Below are 16,768 nucleotides of genomic sequence, written 5' to 3' on the forward strand. Positions count from 1 at the left end.
AATGATGGTTCATTCATTTTTTTATTACTTTATGTGGATGACATGTTGATTGCTGCAAAGAGTATGACTGAGGTCAACAAGTTAAAACCCTATTAAGCAAAGAATCTGACATGAAGGATTTGGGCGTGGCCAAGAAAATTCTTAGGATAAAGATTCACAGGGATAGAATTTCCAAGAGATTGTGGTTATCTCAATGTTGCTATATGGAGAGCGTGTTGGAGAGGTTCAGCATGGATAATGCAAAATTGATAAGTACAAATTGGCGAATCAATTTAGATTATCTACTGCCCAGTGCTCATAGGCAGATGATGAAGTTCATGACATGTCAAAGGTCTCATATGCCAGTACAGTGGGGTGCTTGATGTATGCTATGATTTGTACGAGACCGAATCTGGCACAAGTTGTTAGTGTGGTGAGCAAGTCTTTTTCAAATCTGGGACGATAGCATTAGGATGCAGTCAAGTGGATTTTCAGATACTTGAGGGAAACTACAGGCTATGGCATCATGTTTGGCAGGCAATAGGGTGATCCTTCAGTTGTAGGATATGTGGATGCAAACTATGTCAGGGCCTTGGATGAGAGGAGGTCTACCACAAGGTATGTATTCACTCTTGTGTGTGTGTGTGTGTGGGGTGGGGGGGGGGGGGGAGGGGAGGGAGGGGGGCTATTTGTTGGAGGTCCATGGTTCAGTCTTTAGTTGCACTATCTACAATTAAGTTAGAACATATGGCAATGGCTGAAGCTGCCAAGGAAGCTTTGTGGCTTACAAGATTGGTCAAGGAGTTGGCTATTCAATAAGATGGAGTTCAGTTACATTGTGATAGTCAGGGTGTCATTTTTTTGGCGAAGAACCAGGCATATAATGAGATGATCAACTACATAGATGTGAGGTTTCACAGGATAAGGGAATTTGGTCTATTTTGGAGAACTACTGCTTGAGAAAGTTCACACTTCTGAGAATGTTGCAGACATGTTGACAAAGCCTATTATCACAAACAAGTTCAAGTTTTGCTTGGACTTGATTAACTTCTCCAAATGCTAGATGTTGGATTATGTAGCTCATATTGAGTGGAACACATGCAAAGAGAAAGTATGCTGAGGAAAAACAAGGAAGCTGGTATGAAGAAAATAGTCGACAATTTGCATAGTGAGTTGACGTCTACATCGAGGGTTTCAGGCAAAAGGAAGAAACCGTCGATGATTTTGCATAGTCCATCAATGGTTACATCGACAATTTCAGACAGAAGTTAATTTAGAAGGAAACCATAAATGGTTTTATTCACCGTTGTATTTGAATTTTGAATTGGGAAGATCAATAGGTTAGGAATTCAAAGGCAAGAATTCACATATAGGTATTTAGAGAATTATCTAATCCCTCTCTACGTGTAGGGTTAGTAAAAATACAATGTTATAACCCTAATTTTGGTAGATAGTGAAATTTATTTGTCACTTGCTCTCGTGGACGTAAACATTTTGTCAAACCACGCTAAATCCTTTGTATCGTGTATCTATTGTTTTCTTTATTATCTATGTAATTATATTTTTCGTATTATTCATCGTTAGTTGTTCTATTATACGATCAGCACGCATTCATTCACACAACCTAAGAGACAATCCATATCTCATCTCATCCCCAATTTCTTCATCCAAGTTCTTTTACCAGTCGAGGCATCACCAATTTCGTTTTATGTAGCCTAAAAATATATAAGAAGAAGAAGAAGAAGAAGAAGAAAAGGTGGGGGCCACAGAGTAGACCAAACAGGACCGTTACCCAGCCGGCGCCAATATTCGTTGTGCCCCTCTCCCTCCCTCCCTTAAAACCCACAGCCGATTCATTTTTTCAAATCTCTCTCTCACCCTCTCTCTCTCTCTCTCTCTCTCTCTCTCTCTCTCTCTCTCTGGTTGATTCGGAATGGAGAATGGTTTCTCTTCTCCTCGAAGCGATGCGTTCCCGGCGGGTCTCCGAGTTCTCGTCGTCGATGACGACCCTACCTGGTTGAAAATCCTCGAAAAGATGCTCAAGAAGTGTTCCTACGAAGGTCCTCTCTTTCGTCGACCCTCTTCTTAGCTTGTCAATTGGTAAATTTATATGGTTTTATGTTGCATCTTGTGACCGATTGTGGAGTAAAAATTATCACTTTAATGCGTTTTGCTTTGTTATTTTGTTGTTTTTGGTAGAATCGTATCGTGGATTGCTAATAACGCTCTGTTTGATTGCTGAGAAAAAACGAGAGAAAATTTTGAAACTCATCCGTCACGTCAACTTAACCCCAATCCTTCCCTCATTTTTCAGCTGGCGAGAGGAGTCTTACCGCAATTGTCGATATCAAACTGGGTTTTCTTTCCACAGTTCAAAATTGGAGCATGAAGAGCATGTTTCACTTTGATTTTGTGATTCATTTGATTAGTTTCAATTTTAAATATTGGAAATAAATAAAATTTTTAATCTTATGCATGATTATTTGGGAAACAACCAAACAAAATTCTGCAACGGAATGAGCCTCCCATTGTTTTTGGCGTAGCTGAGGCGAAGTTTTTTATTTTTATTTTTTTAATTTTAAAAAAATAAGTTCAGCTTGAAGTTAGTTTTTACTCATCTTAAACCCTAAAATGTCGAACTTTTAAGTCTCATGTCCTTTTCTGTTTCTAAGTGGTGGTGGAGCAGTCAAGGGTCTTTTGTTGGGCTAGATGACTCTGTAAAAAGTTAAAATTCATGTTAAAAGATGATGAATATCATGATTGTGTAAGAGAGAAGGTGGGATAAAAATTAGGAAATTATGTTTAGTTGAAACTTTGGATATTGATTTTTGTTGTTGTTCATTTTTTATGTTTCCAAATAATTTGGACTTAACTGGGTTTCTTTACGTGCAGGGATATCCTCATTGCAATCTTCGTGTGAGTTAGGTTACCTTTCTTACAAGACATGGGGTTCTATGCTTTATCCAGATAGGAAACAAAAAAACAAAAACAAAAACAAAAAAAAAAAAAAAAAACAAAAATACAAAACAAAAAAAAAACAAATAGATATGGCATCATTTATTGTGCTGGATCTGGTCGTAAGGGACGGTCAATTTCATACATTTGAATTTATTCTTTCTTGACTGCTTTTAGAAGTTTTGCTTTCTCTTATTCACATGGTTAAATTCAGTCTTCTTGTTGGATGATTCGAGGCCCATAAATTAATCTTTTGATTCTTTTCACTAAGTTCACTGTTTTACTTTTACCTCTTGTTCTTCCCTATTTTTAATTCATTAGTGTGTAAAACAATAGGTTTGGAGGTAAGAAAGATCATTTCATTAACCAACTTTGCAAATGTGAGGGCACCTTTTTCTATAAAAGTAGGCAACACTATAAAGAATCAAAGGAGCACTGAATTCCTTTATCTGTATGATGGTTGGGAGGAGCCATTATCTAGAGAGAACAATATATCATGTATTAAAGATATAGTGTCTTTCAATTTTGAATGTCCCCATTGGAGAGGATCACTAAATATAGTTATAAGATTCAAGCCTGCTAGTCCATTTCAGAATTCTAAAACAATCAATACAGTGTTGTCTCGCAGAAGATGTATTACTTATTCATCAGAAATTTTTAGTGGCTCCTTTTAAATTCTGGTCTCTAAACAAGTCAAATCTACAAATGACCTGGTGCTCAATTATCAAACGTTTGGTTTGTGGAGGTATGGAACTGATTGGAGTTAGGAGTATGTTGAATGCTTTAACAGTTTTTTTTTTTTGCAATCAGGCTGGCCTGCACCTTTGACTAATCTCCTTAAGAAGAAGCAACCATGGCATTGGATGAGAGAATGGAGAAGTGGACGGGAAGGCGTCAGTTCCCTCTATGGTCACTTTCTATTCAGTACATTAGGTTTAAGAATTTTGAATATTCTTGCCTTCAACCTACTTTATGGATGCATGTGTGGACCCTTGCCAGGAGTCTTTGATGAACGTTCAGTTTGATTCAAGCTGTCTTTGTAGTGATTTTCTTTGTGCTTCAATTTCTCATATTTTGTTCTGCTTAAGAATGATTAGACATTCTTTCCAAATCCTGCCCCGAAGTACCTTGCATCAAAGATTTCTTAGAGTTGATGAGTTAAAGGAGTGCAGAACAGATTCCTTACGAGATGTGCTTTAGCACTTCATTGTTTTTGCAATACAACATTCCCATTGTTCATGACTACTAAATCAGTGGTCAGGAGAATATAAAATTTGAAATCCAGAATTTTCTGAAAATTTTGCAACTAGAGAATCCCTCTCAACCATTATTTCTTCTTAAAGAAATGCCCAGATTATCTGAGGCTGGCTAGATTTGTAACTAATAAAGCTCTTGGATTCTGCTCATTAAAAGGATCATTTTGGGGGTTTCTCCAATCAAAGAAGATGGAGCAAAGCCTCCTGGACATGTATTCTCCACGGGCTTATGCTTAACTTCTCCAATTTTGTCTTGTTTAATTTTGTAAACTAGGGATAGCTATATAGAATCATAGATGGAGGGGAAGGGAGCTTTTTTTGGTTGGTCAACCTCTAGCTGGGCTTATAAACAAGGAAACTGCTTGTGATTTTGTGAGTTGTGTGGTCTTAGTAAGTTGATTACCTAACCCAGTAGTTTAAAGAAGGTAAGATCAAGTGCATACTTTAAGCCTGGTTCTTCATTAAGCCTGGCTTGAGCAGCGCCAGGGTCGATTTAATTATGCTTCTCACATTTGAGGCAAATATCTTGCTATTGTAGTTATGACAGGCATTAAGAATCCTAAGTAACAAAAGAAAAACATAAATCTGACGAAAAGCCTAAAAGAAAAGATGACAGAAGAAATTATTTTTTTAGAGGAAGTCTTGAGAAACCAAGGCCAAGTAATAGAATCAAATATTAACTAGTGCTTAGTGCAAATGCATGGTGATTGTGCATGCAGTGGAAGCCATGAACCTGGATTGAACCACACACTTTGGAATGCCAGAAACATTGCTCATTAGCCTCCAAAATCACATGGTTTGCTCTTCGTAGTGGATGTAATAAGATACCATGGGGAACCTTTATCCCTGTCATCATCTATACACCACTCACAGCACAACTGCCATGGATTCATAAAGTGACAATGGTGAATCCCTCTCTTTGGTTCTCCGTAGACACTCTCTCTATACCATTTCATTTTTATGTTTGTTTCAATATTCATGATTCTTTTTTTGATAATTCAAAATTCCAACCTGGATGAGCCCTTGGTGCCTGAAATGGATGTAAGACCCAACATCCAACAAGAAGAAAGAGTTTTTTTTCAGTAAGAAAACGTTTATAATAGTATAAAAAAGCTAGCATGGTAAGTGTGTTCTATTGAGACACACAAACAAATGTTAGACTAAGGTCCTCAAATAGCTTAGTAAGGCTGATGAACAAGCTGGAGCTTGAATAGGCTCAGTTGAACTTCGCGTAAGTTCAAAATTTGTATAAGTTGCAACCAATCTTAGTTTTGTTGGTCCAGTCTAGCTTCATTAATACTCTGCTCAGCTTGGCTGTGGTGTTTGCACCTGATAGGTTATCTTCATGAATCTGCGTTACGGCTACACTTTGTTTATGGTCATACTCAAATCTTTTGTAAATGCTCACAAAGTTCAAATCCTTCTAAATTTATGTTAACTTTGGTTGATTTAACTTCTTTTAGGAGCTTTCAGAGACCTTTACTCAAAGAAATATTCTCATTCTAGAAACAGATCCTGATGACTTTTTCAGAAGAAAGCACACTTGTCACTCTTGCATTCAGGCATGATTGTAAATCGTTGTGTCATCTTACTTTTACCTGTATTTTGTTCTCAGTGTTGTTTTATTTATTTTTTCTTTTTAAATTTTTTTTCTAAGCTTTTAGTTATTCAGGGTTATACTTTGTAATCATTCTTCTCTAGTATCTACTTGTTTTCCTGCAAAACCTCAATCCAAGCCAATCACTAACAAAGCATTCAAACTTTGCCTTCATTTATTGGGATTTGGGGAATGCTTCTTGTCATTGCACAGCGGAATCAAGGTTGATCCTGGAAGATCTGAATTAGATTGTCCTTCTATAACAATTGCAATTACTTTACATGTCTTAATCTTGCTTGGTGAAGAATTTGATCTTGTAGTATGAAGTTTCTTCTGCTTCAAAGATTTCTTTATCTTATTTGTTCCAAGATTACATTGCCAAATTTCCGTTTCCTGAAATTTTATAATCTTTGCTGCTGTGTTTTACGAATTTCAGTGACTACATGTTCTTTGGCAAGAGATGCTTTGAGCTTGCTTCGTGAAAGAAAAGATGGATATGACATTGTAATCAGCGATGTCAACATGCCTGACATGGATGGTTTCAAGCTTCTTGAGCATGTTGGACTTGAGATGGATCTTCCTGTCATTAGTCAGTTCTCCACATTATTTTTTATGCTTTATTAGGCATTAATTTTCTTATGTCCTATTAACAATCACTAAAATACATATTTCTGACAAGTGTGCTCAATGAACCTTTACAGTGATGTCTGTCGATGGAGAAACGAGCAGGGTGATGAAAGGCGTTCAACATGGTGCATGTGATTATCTTCTTAAGCCCATTAGAATGAAGGAACTTCGCAATATCTGGCAACATGTCTTCAGAAAGAAGATACATGAGGTGAGAGACATTGAAGGTCATGAAAACATCGAAGATATACAGATAATGAGAAATGGATTAGACCAATCTGATGACGTTTACTTTCCAAGTGGAGGTGATCTGACTTCCGCAAGGAAACGAAAAGATGCTGAAAACAAGCTTGATGACAAAGATTTTGGTGATCCTGGTTCTGTAAAGAAAGCTAGAGTAGTTTGGTCTGTAGATCTTCATCAGAAGTTTGTCAGAGCAGTAAATCAGATTGGATTTGATAGTAAGTAGCATATGAGCTTCCCTCACCATTTGTTTTGTTCTTATTAGAACCTCTCTCTCTCTCTCTCTCTCTCTCAAGCTTGTACACTGCCATAATGTTTGATGTCTGTTTGGCAGAAGTTGGCCCTAAGAAAATACTCGACCTGATGAATGTGCCATGGTTGACGAGGGAAAATGTTGCTAGCCACTTGCAGGTAGCTTTAGTTCTTGATCCAGATATTGGCTTAAATTAGGATTTTAACAAAGTGTCACTCTTCAGTCCAGCATTAGGCGCAGCGCAGCACCCCCCCCCCCCCTTTTTTTTCTCTCATGTCACTTGATAATTTGGTTATATTGATGAATATTTTGACAATAATTTGTTGGTTATGATAATTTTTCCCCCGTAAATTTTGTCTCTAACAACCAATGTTTTACATATTTCTTCCCAGCTCCAGCCCACTCTTTGTTTTCAAGAACTTATACTGCCAACTAGGTACAACCTTTTCACTGAGAAATGAAATGTTGCTTTATCAACCATCCTCTCATCATATCCCAATTGAATTTGAAAAAACCAGTGATATGTTGCCTAATGGAAGCGCCACCCTCATCAACCAAAAAAGTATTAAAATGATGAAAGAGAAGTCTTATGTACATGCTTTATAGCAATAGGATACCTCAATGTAAAATTCTCTTGTGCAGAAGTATCGCCTCTACCTGACCAGGTTGCAGAAAGAAAATGATCTAAAAACTTCTTTTAGTGGATTGATGCATTCAGACTCATCTCCAAATGATCCTTCAAGCGGGTTGAAGCATTCAGATTCATCTTCAAATGATGCTGCTCACAGTTTTGGCATTCAAAACTCAACTAGTATGCTCCAGAATGACACTGTCAATGGCAACTATGGATTTTCTAGCAACAAAATGAATGTCCAGAATCTAGAGTCCAAAATTCATGAAAGTGATATAAATGGTAACATTTTGCATCCGATTACAGAGCCCAAGAAAGCAATTGGCAGTGATGTTCTTCATCCTCAGAAGGCGAGCAGCAATTCAGAGATGGGCCTCAATCATTCTTTTGGATTACAGGAACCGGATTTAAGTTATTTAGCATTTGATACTACCACCTCAACACAGTATTCCTGGAATGGAGAAGTTCCAGAAATTCCGTTCAAACAAGAACAACCACATCTTCAAGTAGACGATGGCTTCAGCCGTGTAGCATTGCCTTGTCCACAGCATCATGTCCAGGTTAATCACCTGAAGCCTACTCCATCCATTAGTCATGAACCTTATTTGACAGAAAAAGGTGAAGCAGGGGCCCCTGCAGTCAAGCCTGTGTGCGCTAGCTACAGTAGCAATCGTACAGTCCAGGTAACTCCAACAGGAGGTGCAACAGACTTGTTCTCTGTTCAGCCAAAGAGCCCTACGGTAAACCCTCAAGCTTTTGAACCTATTTCAACAGCTACATTGAGCCCAAGAAACCAAGGTTTCAATCAGACTGGCACAACTGACTTGGAATCAGCCCAAAGAAACCTAATATTAGGAAGTGGTTCAAGTTCTGCATCTTTAGATGAAAACTTGCAAATTTGTTGGCTTCAAGGAGATTGCAGTACAATGAATCTTGGTTTCCAAGGCCTAGAATTTTTGGACTACTATGATCCAGGATTCCTTGCTGAAGTTCCATTCCAGTTGTATGATGGACCGAGGTTAGATTTTGAGTATCTTCACGACACAACAGATTGTCCACTCATTGATCAAGGTCTATTCATAGCATGAACCGCTCCAATGGAGGCTTTCCCAGTTAAGGCATCTTCAATGAAGAAACAAACCTTATTTATATTCTTCCAGGTAACTGATATTTACATGGGGTATTCATCTTCCCAATCGTTCGGGAAATGGAAGCTGAAACATGTACAATAGGAGTGATGACAAACATTCACCTAATAAGCTTGCTTCTTCATGCATAATGTGTGTTGTGTAAGTACATGCAGAAACAAGCACGGACATTGATGCATCCACGAGGGTGTATTCGCAGGCCATCATTAATCTGAGCAAATTTTGTGCAAGAGCCAGGCGCGTACACAACATTTTCCTTTTTCCTACATATACGGTTTTTGACATGATTCAAATCACATTATGCCACATCTAGCCCTTTCCAAGCAGCTTGTGGGCTCTATTTAGTTGTCAATAACAGTATTCATTTTTCAATCCCAATTTCCTGAAGATAACAAAAATATCATAGAATTTTTTCATTTCTGACATTTGTATAGAGAAAGGTTGGAAAATAATTTTTTGATGTTCCTTTTTGAGTTTTCAACATAAACTTTAAAAAACTAGATGATAAGATAGTTTTTTTTTTTTAATTCTTAAAAAACAGTTAATGAAGGATAAAAGCTGTCTTCCACAACTAATTGAGCCCTTTCTTTTCATGCCCATCCAGAAGCTTGGCTTGACACAATGCTTTATATCAAACAATATCACCATTAAACAATATCAGCCCAGAATTTGGGCAACAACAATGCTGTCATTTACAGAATAGAAATGCTCATTACGACCAAAGCTTGTGTTCCTACATACTATATATGCCCCTGATGAAATACAAGGGAAAGGGAAAAGCTAATGTAAGAAGTATCCCTGTCCTTAATGTTAATAGCAGCTGAACAACTTCCACATATCCCACCACCATCCAATTATTTTCAGTCTCCAGAATGTGCGGTAAATTAACTGTGCCACTAGAAGGGGCAGCAATTTTTTTTCACTTGCATTCTTTCTTGACAGTCAGAGCTGGATATTTGGGGAAGCATTCTCATGTGTATTCTTCTTTGGCAGTGAAGTGTCAGGGCTAGAAGGGGCTAGGTTATTTTTGTCAATAGCATGTTTGAAGCCATCATTCCTAACTGAAGGCCTCCGAGGAGGTCGAGAGCTTGTGTCCTGGACCATACTGGGAGTAGGCTTTCTTCCAAGTTTTGGCGATTGAGGCCTAGTCAGTTGAACCTGCAAGGCATATCCATTATGTTGACCAAAATGACATTGATGTAATAGGCATTAGTACAAAACACTATAATATATATACATACATACATACATACATACATACATACATACATATATATATATGTGTGTGTGTATATGATTTTAGACACCATCCCTCCCTTTCCTTTCCTCCGACCAAAATCCCATCCACGCAAAGGAAAAGGAGAGTTGCCTCAAAAAAAGACCAACTAGGGGAGAGTGGATCAAAGTGTTTCTAGTATCCAGTACATTTACACCTGTACTGTACACTAATAGCACTATAGCAGGATATTTCTAAATCACTATCACAAACATTTCTACAGTTTGACTAGATGGTTATCCGCAATAATGATATTTTTTATTATGGTGTATAAGCATGGTAAATGTGAATACCTTCTTTGTATGATTAATTGATGATCCTGTTCCGCAATAAGAATCAGCTGTTGATTTGGGTTTAGAAGCAATACTATGCCGCAGTTTCTTGAGGTCATTCTCTCCTTTCTCCTGCATGGAACACAGCCCCACATATGATAAGATCAAATGGGAAAGACCAGACTTGGGTGACTCATGGGATTCCATGGCACAGATAACTTAGGAACCACTCAAGATATTTAGGCATATGTGCTCAAATTGGCCTTAGCAGGCCCTAACAATGTAGCAACCCTTTGCACTTGGTCATTCCAAAACCATCATATCAACACTATTATATAGTTTATGAAAGACTAACCTTTAGTTTTGTTTGAAGCTGTATTTTTCCTGCCTCCTTGTCATTGTTCCTCTCTTCAAGCTTCTGAAAGAACTGCATAGCATACAACGAAAGAAAGAGTTGGCAGAGTTAGAATGTATGGCAAAGAGTTAAAAATGAAGGAGAATTATTGGATGTGTCCTTACCTCTTTACGTTTTGATACTCTTCCTTCACTTCTGAAGCTGAAAGGACAGGATATAGTAGTAAGTTGAGATTTGCTTTGGCATGCACCAGGAGATTTCATATGGCTGCCACAGAAATAGTTTGAAAATTTTAGGATTCATTGTTATTTTTATTATACAGAAAACTTAAAGAGTAAAGAAACTGTTCATTTATGCTTGTTTTTTAGGGGGGGGAAATTGAAAAAATAAAAACCAAGCTTAGAAAAGTTTTGTATAAGGCATGCTATAATATATCAATGTAAAGCACACTGCACACTTTGGTAGTGTTTGGAAGCATGAAGTTCGGACCTTAGATTTGGATTTAAGTGGATTTAGACAAATTTCAATACAATTTTATATTACATCTTATTCAAATCCAATACAACTCTAAATTTAAGATCTCTCCAAACATAGGATTTGTGTACAATTAGTATACTTGCATGGTTTGTAAAGGAAGTCACTTCATTTTGAGAAGAGACCAACTTGTTACCAAAATTTCAATACAATTTTATATTACATCTTATTCAAATCCAATACAACAGTTTCTATTATTCAGAAAACATAAAGAGTAAAGAAACTGTACATTTATGCTTGTTTTTTAGGGGGGAAAATTGAAAAAATAAAAACCAAGCTTAGAAGTTCGGACCTTAGATTTGGATTTGAGTGGATTTAGACAAATTTCAATACAATTTTATATTATTTCTTATTCAAATCCAATACAACTCTAAATCTAAGGTCTCTCCAAACATAGGATTTGTGTACAATTAGTCTACTTGCATGGTTTGTAAAGAAAGTCACTTCATTTTGAGAAGAGACCAACTTGTTACCAAAATTTCAATACAATTTTATATTACATCTTATTCAAATCCAATACAACAGTTTCTATTATTCAGAAAACATAAAGAGTAAAGAAACTGTTCATTTATGCTTGTTTTTTAGGGGGGAAAATTGAAAAAATAAAAACCAAGCTTAGAAGTTCGGACCTTAGATTTGGATTTGAGTGGATTTAGACAAATTTCAATACAATTTTATATTATATCTTATTCAAATCCAATACAACTCTAAATCTAAGGTCTCTCCAAACATAGGATTTGTGTACAATTAGTCTACTTGCATGGTTTGTAAAGGAAGTCACTTCATTTTGAGAAGAGACCAACTTGTTACCAAAATTTCAATACAATTTTATATTACATCTTATTCAAATCCAATACAACTCTAAATCTAAGGTCTCTCCAAACATAGGATTTGTGTACAATTAGTATACTTGCATGGTTCTAGAGGAAGTCACTTCATTTTGAGGAGAGACCAACTTGTTACCAAAAAGAACTATTCTCTTTTTTGTTTCTTGGATAGATAAACATCCTAACACTACACATGCACAAAATGTGCACTAAGGGGGGAGCCGATCCTTGACCTCCCCTCCCCTATGAGAAATCAATGGATAAGCCACTGGGCCACAGACCACACAGCCCATGCTCAAAAGAATACCACTCCTCTTGCGAGACAAACACAGGAAGCTAGAACAATTTTCCAATCCATAGTGAACACATCCTTAAGTCTTTATCTTTTTAGACACATATATACAATTTAACATCCTACAAACATTAACTGTTTATGGCAGTAGCAAACAATCTTACTCGACATTAAGTGAGGGGCGCTTTCCATCTGCTGTTCTTCCAATGACTCTTTGATCAAACAATGGTTTAGTCCTGTGAACAAGGGCAACATTTAAGAACAAAGAGAAGAGAATCAATTCAATCATAAACTATAGCAAGTTGTTAAGGTTGGTGGCCCTTCATAATGCAGAATACCTTTGATTTTCTGACTGGGAAGCTACTGTAGAATGCTTTGTTTCCACATTCATAGATGCCTGCAGTTTGCAAATGAACTCAAATTAGTTGCACATTACAGATCTTTCCTAGAGTGAATACCAACCAAAGCTGTTTGATGTTGCAAGTAAGGCAGGTGAGTTGAAGTCAGGAAAGGGGAAGTAAGTACCTTAGCAGAACTTTGTTGAGGAGATGGACTGTCTTTAGTCATTTTGCCCAAAGTTGTAAACATTCTCGAATTTCCAATCTTATTGAGAAGTGGAGAAAATTTACTAGTTTCTCTGGCACAAGATGCAAAATCGACTGACATGTGAACTGATTTAGGAGTTGGTCTTATTCTGCTCACTGATTCTCTTGCAGACTTCTTGTTATTTGGATTGGCATTATCTTCCTTTCTTTGACAAACAGGTGTTGGTACTTTAACAGAAGTAGGGGGCTTGGATGCTTTATTGTAAGCCTGTGACCTTGAGGAAGAAAATGCAAGTTTTCTCTGGCTCACTGAATTCAATTTCTCCTGGTTAGCAGCCTCCTGAGAGTATCAACAATGGATGAAGATGATAAAGAAGTGAGTTCATTCTTCATTTCTCTGCATATGAAAGTATGGAGAAGCTGCAATTCAACTATATACCTTTATGGGCATGTTTTTGTCATGGTAAAACATAAGCTCATTATGGGTCCTAACATTTTCAATTTTGTTAAAAATCTGGACCTGAATAGAATTCTGCTCAATAACACTTTCACATGTTACTGATTTGGCTGCTTCCACCAGGGCAAGATCCAGTATATTACTTTCAACCCTAAGACCGCATGAATTTGAATCAACAGAATTAGTGACCTGACTCTCCTGTTGAATATCCACACCCACATGGCTGCTTGATTTTTCCATGCCCTTGCAAGTGTAATTATGTATTTCCTCTGTAGTTCTGGCTTCAGAAGCATTAGCTGCTGCATTTGCTTCTTCTTCAGGTGTGGTTTCCTCTGCCTTCTTGGCTGCAATTCGCTTGTAATGAGCTTCAAAATAAGCTTTCTTTTCAGCAACAGAACCAGCCTTCGAGAATTTCTCGATTTCCTCCAAATGGCGGTTGTGAGAAAAGGTCGACCACCTCTCCCAATCCAATGGTTCTGTCAAGAACCTCCCAAATGATATTGACTCTCCCAAGGCACGCATGGGATCTCCCTATAAGTATTACAAAATAACAGTTTCCAGTTTTTCAGTCTTTACTAAAGTAATGTTTGGGAGTATAGATTTTGATGTTGGATTTGGATTCGTGCAGATTTGAATGAAACTCGACACAGCATTTGGGAGCATGAATTTCAGACCTTAGATTGGATTTTGATGGATTTGAACAAATTTTAATATAATTTTATATTACAACTTATCCAAATTCAAGGTCCTTCAAACATAGGGTCAATATAATTTTGTACTATGTTTTGTCTAAATCCACACAATCCATATCCGAGGCATGAAATCCAGTCTCCCAAAGGGATGGTAAATAAAGTCACAGCACTATAATCTTCAATTTCACAGGAAAAAAGACATTCAGAGCAAAGAAATTCCAGGCTCTTTTGTTCATAACAGAGAAACTGATGGACATCCCTGAAATGAAAACATAGAGGCTAATGTAAAATGCAGGCTCAAGAAGTTCAACAGAAGAAGAGCACGATATGGTAGCTGTAAACCCAAAGGAAAAAAAATTAAAGAAGATAAAAGGCTAACAAAAAATTTGCATTAGAAACTCACCCTTCGGCTGATAGGAGAAGTAAACAAGGGAACTCGAGAAATGAAACATAATCTAAGATTAACTGAAGAACCATATAAGAAAGAACATTCCAAAGCACAACAAAGCAGATTAATTATAAACCCGTAAGAAATTCCCCCTGAAAGCTGATAACCCCATTAAGCCAATAATAATAATAATAATAATAAGTTTCCTTTAAAGTTGGGAAAATTTCCAATGCTCTGTTATTTAATAGACTGACCTCTTTGCGTTCCCGGGAAGGATGAGAGAATGATCGCCGGAGAAAAGCTGCTTCGCCCATCTCTTACCCACAAAGAACACTATACCTTTAATTCTAAATCCTGTCTTCAATTGCCGAAATGCTCTGTCCCTTTTTCTTCCTCTCTGCAAACGCCCCAACGCTCGCTCTTCACTTACTCCGGAATTTGAACCACAAGCCTCTGGGTCCATTCCATGGCCACCTCTCTGCTTCGAAAGAGACTGAGGGAGCGTGAGCGTGCAGGAAAAATTTAACAAAAGAGAGAGAGAGAGAGAGAGAGAGAAACCGCAAGCTTTGTTCAACTCTTGGGAATTTCCGTGGGGTGCGGATCTTTTTCAAGTGGGGCTGCTTCCCAACGTCTATATTTTCTGTTCTTTATGGAATTTTGGATCTGTGCAATGTAAGCAGCGGGTGGGCTGGGGATTCCCTCTATGAACAGAATCTTTAATTTTTAATATGGCAATTAATTAAAATGTTTAATTTGAAAATATGGAACGGGAGGGGATAACTGGTCGGTGATTGCAACGGCTATGTCTTGCTATAAATGACGCTGGCGTGGCAACACTACTAGCCGTTAGATTATCCATGGCAAGCGTGGTTTGAAAACTTTTGAAGAATTTGTTAATTTCTCTAATATATTTAAACATGAAAAAAAAATATCTTGTACGATGCCACACTATATTCATCTTGAGAAAATTTTGCATAATCCCAGGTTACTAATTTTAGTAAGTTACGTTGTGGTCTGAACTTTATCCTAATTAGTGAGACCTAAGGGCGAAGGACGTTGATCCGTAAGTTTGGTGCTGTACCAAGAAATCCAAAGGATTCGTCAATGGCTGAAGTTCCTATGTAAATAAAAAAGAAAATTAAGAGGACTTGATGAGCTGGTTCGAGTTGAACCCATGTGAAAAAATAGTCCAAGAAGAAAAATATTATGAAATATTTGAAGTATTTAAATTGATTAAAGTAAATATGTTATTTTAAGGAATAGAATTAATTTATAAATACTTGGGCAATATTTGCACAAAAAAAAAATTAGTTGTGAAAAATATTTCTTGCTTTTAAAATTTTAATTTTTCAAATAATTATAAAAATTTTACTTTATTTTTAAAATTTTCAAGATTCAAACTAGAAAGATAAAAAATAAAAATAAAAATGTGCTTAAATGTGTAAAATAATTTTTAATTTTTTTAGTCACATTTTTTTCAAAATTTATATAAAGTAGAATAATAAATTATGGCAACAAATTAAAAAATGAAATAAAATTAAATAAATATTAAAAGGTCACTTTGACATTTAATAATCCAATCTTTTTCATCATTCCCTTCATTTTGGAAAGACTCTCTAATATATATATATATATTTTATGTATTAATTAATGCATGAAAAGACGGCAATTCCAAATAGAGACACCCCTTAAGTTGACCCACTTAAAATTTATTTGTAAATATTTGTATGGATCATGATTAGTGAAAAAGTTTCTATGGGAATTTCAATAGTAAATTTGGAATTATATCAATTTAAATGAAGTTCCGGTATAAAAGTATAGATTTATTTTTAAATTATATTTTTTAAAAATATAAAAATATATATATCGTGTTACATTTTTGTTTATATACATTATATATATTAAAATTAGTATAAATGATTATAAAATTTCTCCACTAAAATTACATAATTAATTTTAATTAATATTATTAAAAAATATAGAAACATATAATACTATATTACATTTCTATTTACATATATTATATGCATTAAAATTAGAATAAGTGATTGTTTTCTCAATTACCTTCCATTAAAAAGTTCTAATATTAAAAAATAATAGTTATATATAAGCATATTTATATATAAATATATAAGCACATGTAATTTAATGAGCATTTAACTTTCCATATTTTATAAAATGGAATACTTAAACTTTACTCAAATTTTATATTTTAAATCCTCATTCAATATTCTTATTTTTATATTTATATTTTTTTTCAATTAATTTTATATTTAAATTGATCTGTCACAATTAAATTTATAATGTACATATATGTCCATAATATTTTTTAAAACTTTATGTAATTAATAAATATTATGTTATTCATATGAATTTATCAATATTTGTTAATTATGTTGAATAAATAATTTAAAATAATATATTAAATTATGATATTATTG

General features: G+C 35.7%; 2 protein-coding genes across 4 annotated transcripts; one reads left to right on the forward strand and one right to left on the reverse strand.

Annotated features, from left to right (window-relative positions):
- Window positions 1-1,793: 1,793 nt before the first annotated feature.
- LOC131144679 (two-component response regulator ARR11) lies at window positions 1,794-8,929 on the forward strand. Its single transcript, XM_058093464.1, has 5 exons — window positions 1,794-2,039; window positions 6,224-6,376; window positions 6,489-6,875; window positions 6,992-7,068; window positions 7,553-8,929. Exons 1-5 carry the CDS (start codon window positions 1,913-1,915, stop codon window positions 8,627-8,629), a joined length of 1,821 nt encoding a protein of 606 aa, XP_057949447.1. The 5' UTR covers window positions 1,794-1,912; the 3' UTR covers window positions 8,630-8,929.
- Window positions 8,930-9,272: 343 nt separating this feature from the next.
- Window positions 9,273-14,988, reverse strand: LOC131144680 (protein WVD2-like 7). Of its 3 annotated transcripts, XM_058093466.1 has the most exons (10): window positions 14,886-14,988; window positions 14,582-14,820; window positions 13,230-13,778; window positions 12,771-13,130; window positions 12,584-12,642; window positions 12,410-12,481; window positions 10,757-10,859; window positions 10,593-10,664; window positions 10,259-10,369; window positions 9,273-9,847 (listed from the first exon to the last, which is right to left on the reverse strand). In XM_058093466.1, the coding sequence occupies exons 2-10, from the start codon at window positions 14,639-14,641 to the stop codon at window positions 9,632-9,634; spliced, it is 1,602 nt and encodes a 533-aa protein (XP_057949449.1). In that variant the 5' UTR covers window positions 14,642-14,820; window positions 14,886-14,988; the 3' UTR covers window positions 9,273-9,631. The 3 variants fall into 3 exon arrangements, with proteins under 3 accessions (XP_057949449.1, XP_057949450.1, XP_057949448.1); XM_058093467.1 differs by having other exon boundaries at window positions 13,437-13,778; window positions 14,582-14,944; XM_058093465.1 differs by having other exon boundaries at window positions 14,582-14,944.
- Window positions 14,989-16,768: the final 1,780 nt, after the last annotated feature.

Source organism: Malania oleifera, chromosome 12 (assembly GCF_029873635.1).
Source record: "Malania oleifera isolate guangnan ecotype guangnan chromosome 12, ASM2987363v1, whole genome shotgun sequence".
NCBI classification, from domain to species: Eukaryota; Viridiplantae; Streptophyta; class Magnoliopsida; order Santalales; family Ximeniaceae; genus Malania; species Malania oleifera.

Bases quoted from the DNA above. Each gene is read 5' to 3' on its own strand.
- LOC131144679 (XM_058093464.1), top strand. From the start codon at position 1,913: ATGGAGAATGGTTTCTCTTCTCCTCGAAGCGATGCGTTCCCGGCGGGT. The intron at 2,040-6,223 runs GTCCTCTCTTTC...TACGAATTTCAG, and splicing joins CAAGAAGTGTTCCTACGAAG to TGACTACATGTTCTTTGGCA. The intron at 6,377-6,488 runs GTCAGTTCTCCA...GAACCTTTACAG, and splicing joins GATGGATCTTCCTGTCATTA to TGATGTCTGTCGATGGAGAA.
- LOC131144680 (XM_058093466.1), bottom strand. From the start codon at position 14,641: ATGGGCGAAGCAGCTTTTCTCCGGCGATCATTCTCTCATCCTTCCCGG. The intron at 10,665-10,756 runs GTAAGGACACAT...TATGCTATGCAG, and splicing joins GAGTATCAAAACGTAAAGAG to TTCTTTCAGAAGCTTGAAGA. The intron at 9,848-10,258 runs GTATTCACATTT...TATGCCTTGCAG, and splicing joins CAATTAATCATACAAAGAAG to GTTCAACTGACTAGGCCTCA.